Raw genomic sequence first — 6,000 nt, 5'->3', positions numbered from 1 at the left:
AAAGAGGAGAGAGAGAGGTGGGGAAGAAATGGAAAAGGAGCCGTGGGGTTAAAGTTTTAAAGAACGTTGGGAGGAATTGCCAGTACCGACGGCAATGGCAACACTTGCGGAGAGCAAAGCCGTGCGACGACGGTGCGAGAGAGAGAGAGACGTGAGGAAAGTGAGGAACCTAAGGGTGCGTTTGTTGCACCGGACTGTCTCGGACTGGACTAGCTGCAGGGACTAAGCTGGACTGGCTTAGACTAGACTAAGCTGGACTAACTTAGTAAAGCGTTTGGTGCAGTGTCGAACTAAAAAACAGGATAATGAAAAAAAAGAAAAAAAATAACCGATGATATATAACAAAATATTAATGTTCTTTGCTTCAATCCAACAAAAAGTAGCATATCCGCAATAAAAAAAAATCGAGGAACAAAGTCTTTCCAAAAAAATAAAATAAATAAATGGAGGAACAAAGCTAAACATAAGCGATTCTTGGAAATGAAATTGAGTAAACAAAGAAACAATTCCAGAAAATATAACAATTGACTCTGAGCCACTTATCCTTTACATTCCCAATTCTTGTAATTAGATTTCAACTTCTCACTACAGACTAAAACTAAGATGAGAGCTTTATATTGGAACAACAAAACCAAACCAGTTCTACTTATCCAAACTTGTTCTTTCTTGTTCTAGTTCTTCTCCAAGGTTGTTCTTTACCTAAAGTCCTTCTCCCAACGACCAACAACCGCTGCCAACGGCTGTTAATGTTAGTAGAGCAACAGCTGCGGTAAGAAAAAAAGAAATTAGCAAGAAATCCCCAAGAGACATTCCATGTTAAATAGGAAAATCCCCATGAATTATATGATCACACATAATAGCATTACTTGGTTATAGGTGGGGTGGAGCTTCCAGATTTTCTGTGTGGGTTTCAGACATAGGACTCTGATAATCAAGAGACAATTCTATGAAAGCTGATCCATTTCCTTAGCGACCTCTTTTGCATATAGTATATCTCATTATGAAGGTTCAAACTCATTGCTAGATACCTCAACAGCCTGAATAAACATGACCGCATTGCTTAAACACCTAAAACTCATCTTAATTGCAAAGGCTATGAAGAAAACATAGCAGAATAACACATACAAAATATAAAATGTTACCTGGCTAATAAAGTACTCTGCAAAGGACAAGGGTGGCTTTATTGAGCAATATCATGCTTTGCACCATCCAAAGTGTTCTTGAGCAACATTGCCACCGTCATTGGTCCGACGCCACCAGGAATATGAGTTACCCATCCGGCTACCTTACATGCTTCCTAGAAATCTACATCTCCAACCAATCTATAGCCCGACTTTCTACTCGGGTCATCTATAGCATTTGTGCCGACAACAATGACAGCAGCACCTGGTTTTACACAACTACCCTTGATCTGAAATTCAGCAAGGAAATATAATAACAAAAATGATAGTAAACAGATTTCATTGAGTTAAAACATAAACAATAATCGCCACGAGACGAAGACAAGGAAAGTACAGAACCGATGCAATGCTATCTACACCAGCAGATGTCGGTTATTCTATTTAAGCAACGATAGAGCCTAGTTAAAGCTTATAAATTTCTAATGCATTGTCTTACAACTCCAAAGTGAACGATGGAATGTCCTTTTTCCTTCACTTGGGATGAATGGAACCAAACAACTAGTCCTATTCTTCTAACTAGAATGAAACTAAGTACTAGATTTTTTCATGGAAAGCCAAAAAATACGAGATAAGATAACACCTGCATGTCATAAGACGATGTTACGACATACCAAGGAACTATAATCTATGAATTGCCTACCATCATTGCTTATCCTGCTGCAGCAATAATAATGTCCGCTTCGCGAATGAAACTCTCTGGATCAGGTGTGCAGGAATGGACTACGGTAACAGTAGCATCTGCTTTCAAAAGCAGTAATGAAACTGGTAATCCAACAATGTTACTTCTGCCAACAATCACTGCCTTCTTTCCCTTTATGCTTATCCCACTCCGCGACATAAGTTCAAGACAGCCCTGCAGAAAAAAACCATTAAAACAAAACTATAACCTGTACATGAATGGCTTTCGCGATTTTATGTAAATATTGCTTGGACAATAAGTTCTTTCCACCATTTAATTTCCATAACTTTCTGTGCAACTAAACACAAAATAAACATGACAGAAAAAACATACAGATTAAGCAGCAAACTTACTCGAATTGATAGGCATAACCGACGAGATCGATGTTGGGAATAACAACAGGGCCTCTCGAAGGACATGCACGGAATGATTTTCTCAGAGGAAGACGATTGTTCTCTGCAGGATCAAATATTCTCCTAAAACAATATGACTGATTTGTGGATCAAATTAATATCCAGAAATCAATCAAAACCTAGAAATCCCATAAATAAATCAAAATGCAGAAATCCCACAAGTAAATCAAAACCCATAATCGATTAAACCCAGAAATCATTCAAAACCCACTAACAATTTCACGAATCTTCATAACAAAATCGAAGAAAACGAAGCAGAGGAAGTGGAAGAGGAAGCCTTGAGAGACTTATGAGGACGCGACGTTGGTCGTGGAATGGTCCGGCAAGGTTATGGAGCAGAGCGGGACGACGAGAGAGATGACGGTCTTACTAGTCCACTGGTATTCGGGGGGTCTCGCTAAGACGATCTAGCGAGCCCCTTAGTCGAGGCAAGTGAAGGGTAATCCCACTAAGCTAGTCCGGTTGTGGAACAAACAAGGGACTACAGTCTAGTCCAGTCCAGTCCCTCCTAATCCAGTCAAACAAACGAGCCTTAAGGGTTTTCTATTAGAATTGTTGAAATTACACAAAAGTCCTTCATAACGGGTCTTAACGGGTGGTTAACGGGTTTCACGGGTTCACCCAAAATGACCCGTTATTTAACAACTAATTAACGGGTTGACCCGTTAACCACCGGACTCGTTTATCACCCACCAAAATACTAATTTTAACGGGTTGGGTCGGATCGAGTTAACGGGTCAGGTGAAAAATGCCAGGTCTAATCACACGTGGAAGATCCACACATCGACAACCATGTAGAGCCAATGGGACTCACCCTACACGCGGGGCCACATAAACCCACCATCATCGTGTGGGGCAAGGGGACCCATCCATCACGTGGATGTATAGTACACACCTGCTTGGGTCACATGTGGGAGATTCACACATTAACAACCATATGGAGCCAAGAGGACTCACTTTACATGGGGGGTCACGGAAACCCACCATCATCGTGCCAGGCCAATGGGAACCACCTATCACATGAGTGTACAGTACACACCAGCTCCCTGACTCTGATACCATGTTGAATTTTTCAGGTCGACAAGCCGAGGGCCTCACTCCAATAGCACCGATATTGTCCCCTAACTTGATAATTACCACCTACCTAATCCGTAAAGTATGGAATTTTATTACAAATGGTCTCGGTTTTAGTTAGAGTGAGATAATCTTATTTAAATTGCTTTTCTCCTTTCCCTCTGGCCAATGTGGGATTCAACAAAAGCACCGTTTAAAGAAATTTCTTTTGGCAATTTAGCATCTTAACATCACTTGGAGTATGAAATTTCATGCAAATCGAATACAGCACGCCGTATATAATTTCTTTTTTTCATGCAAATCGAATACAACACGTAGAATATGTATAATGTCATTACGTACTAGCAAAGCATATGATTTGAATAGTGGTTTGGGTAGCTGCCATCTGCCAAATTGGCTTGAGTAATACCAAACCCAAAAGAACTCGAATCGAATCAAATATGTGTATAGCTCCTTACAGATTAGTAAGAAATTAAGATAAAATAAATGAATAGAAGAAACGTTTGACACTTAATTCAGAAAGTCGTATTGTTCAAGCTTTAAGCTTAACGTAACATATGCAACCGAACATTGCCAGGATTACTGTCTTCAGGAAGAGAGCAACGAAGAGCACCAGATCAAGAGACGAAACTGCAAATGCCTTGCTTAGTTTGATTGCCAAATCCAAAGCATTGCCGAAACTAGGTTAGGATTTCGATGCTTCACCAGCAATTCTCAATATGATTCCACAAGCTCTGTGATTTTAATTAGAAGACATCTCTCAGTCATCGTCATCATGTCGGGCGGATTCATATACAAGAAACAAAACAAACGAGACACAAACAGCCAACGTTGTATTGGGTTTGCAGATACACTTTACTACAGTAACGAAAAGTGTCTTTGAACTTTGGTGTAGATTAGATCCATACCCGTCTCCTTCCTTTTTGATATTTAATAATTTAACATACTAATGCTATAGTTTGTAAAAAAAATAAATGGTTTCGTTGGTTCAAAGAAATAATGGAATGGAACGAGTCATATAATGTCGGTTCATCAAAAGAAGTCCCTAGTTCTACTGCTAATATTGGGAGTACTTAAACACGTGTGTGGAAATCCTACGAAAGTTTATTGGGGAATTTCGAAGACAGGGTATTTTATGTGTTAAGTATCGATAAGCAACATCTGCTGTCTAAAATCTAAAGGCTAGAAATGAGTGTAAAAAAAATTTGTCAAAATTTTTGTCCTTTAATTTTAGGGTAAGTTACAATTTCATACATCTATTAGAAATTCTGTTACAATATGTTTGGATGAAAAAATTTAAGATTACTAAGGAATTTTAAAATGACAGAAATTGAAATGACAAGATTTTATTTTCAAGAATTTGTAAATTTTCTTGTTTGGTTAATCTAAAAGAATAATGTAATTGCATACTGAATTTGTTATTTTTAAACTCTAAATCATAGAAATTGGAAAATGACACCTATTTACATGGAATTTGAACTTGGGAATTGGAGGTCCCAAATTCCAAGTTTTTTTTCCATGTGAAAATTCTAAATTTCTATGTTTATGAATCCAAACAAGGGAATTGGTGCATGTTAATTTATAAATTTAGACTTTTACCAAAATTCTAAGTTTATTTCCCTTATCCAAACATAGTGTTAAGTTAATCGTTAAGTGATGGCATGACAAATATAAATTTCATATTATGCTGACGTGGCTGCTAACTTATGTCACATAGCCAAACAATTAATAAAACATATTTAATTATTAAAATGAACTTTAACGAAAAGCTCCAGATACTGTTTACATTAACAAAAAATCATATTTTTACACTAAAAAGTCAATTATGGTACCATTCACTTTATCCTTTATTTTGTCCTTATCATTAAAACTCAGTTTTCAAACCATTTTTATTAGTTTTCTTACAATTCATTTAATTTTAAAAAAAAAAAAAAAAAAAAAAAAAAAACCCACATCTTTCCCACCCTAGGGCCGCAGGCCGCAGTCAGCGCCTTCCCCATCACCACCGCAACTCTCTCTCTCTCTCTCTCTCTCGCTTGTTTAGATCGACAAATTCATTCAAATTTCTGCAATTTTGCAAAAATTAATCAGTTCAACTTCAGCCCACATTTGTTAGTACAAAACCCAGAGAAAATGTTCAAAATGTTCAACTTCAACTCTCATGGTCATTTTACAAGCCGCGACAATCGAGTTCTTGGTGCCAAGAATTTCATCGAACTCCGACAATATGCGAATAAGAACAGCGAACGGCAAGTTTCTGTGATCTGGTGCAGCATGTGGGTATTGGAGCGGGTTGGTGCAGAAGGAATTGCAGCAACGACAGGCAGGAGGCTGCTTGGTGGCGCAGATCTAGCTGGGCGTCTCGACGACCCCCTTTTTGGATGTCCCAAATTGGCCAGGTGGTGTCGACGCTGGAAGTACCAATTTGACGAGGCTCGATGTCGTTCCAATCGAACGACGTCAACAAGAACAGTGGAGAGAGAAGGAAAGAAAATAGAATTGAGGGGCAGCGCGCAGTCACGTAGATAATATATTTTGAATAATTTCCCCGATGGAATTAGAAGTGGAGTTGGGTGGATGAACAAGTAAAGCACCATTCGGTTTAAGCAGAAGCATTACAAATGAATCCGGGCTGGCTGCTGCCTTTGCCATC

The 6,000-nt window shown here is 38.6% G+C and overlaps 1 protein-coding gene across 1 annotated transcript; it reads right to left on the bottom strand.

The window, feature by feature from the left end:
* Positions 1-1,820: 1,820 nt before the first annotated feature.
* On the bottom strand, positions 1,821-2,475 carry LOC126624056 (bifunctional protein FolD 2-like). Its single transcript, XM_050293051.1, has 2 exons — positions 2,214-2,475; positions 1,821-2,034 (listed from the first exon to the last, which is right to left on the bottom strand). The coding sequence occupies exons 1-2, from the start codon at positions 2,277-2,279 to the stop codon at positions 1,831-1,833; spliced, it is 270 nt and encodes an 89-aa protein (XP_050149008.1). The 5' UTR covers positions 2,280-2,475; the 3' UTR covers positions 1,821-1,830.
* Between the last annotated feature and the right edge of the window lie 3,525 nt (positions 2,476-6,000).

The sequence above is a fragment of the Malus sylvestris genome, chromosome 5 (assembly GCF_916048215.2).
Source record: "Malus sylvestris chromosome 5, drMalSylv7.2, whole genome shotgun sequence".
Lineage (NCBI taxonomy): Eukaryota > Viridiplantae > Streptophyta > Magnoliopsida > Rosales > Rosaceae > Malus > Malus sylvestris.
The sequence above is the reverse complement of the archived record's forward strand: the minus strand, read 5'-3'. Positions and strand labels throughout refer to the sequence as shown.

Excerpts from the sequence above, each read along its gene's own strand:
- LOC126624056 (XM_050293051.1), bottom strand. The coding sequence starts at position 2,279 with ATGTCCTTCGAGAGGCCCTGTTGTTATTCCCAACATCGATCTCGTCGG. Across the intron at positions 2,035-2,213 it reads GGTTATGCCTATCAATTCGA|GGCTGTCTTGAACTTATGTC; the intron begins GTAAGTTTGCTG and ends TTTTTTCTGCAG.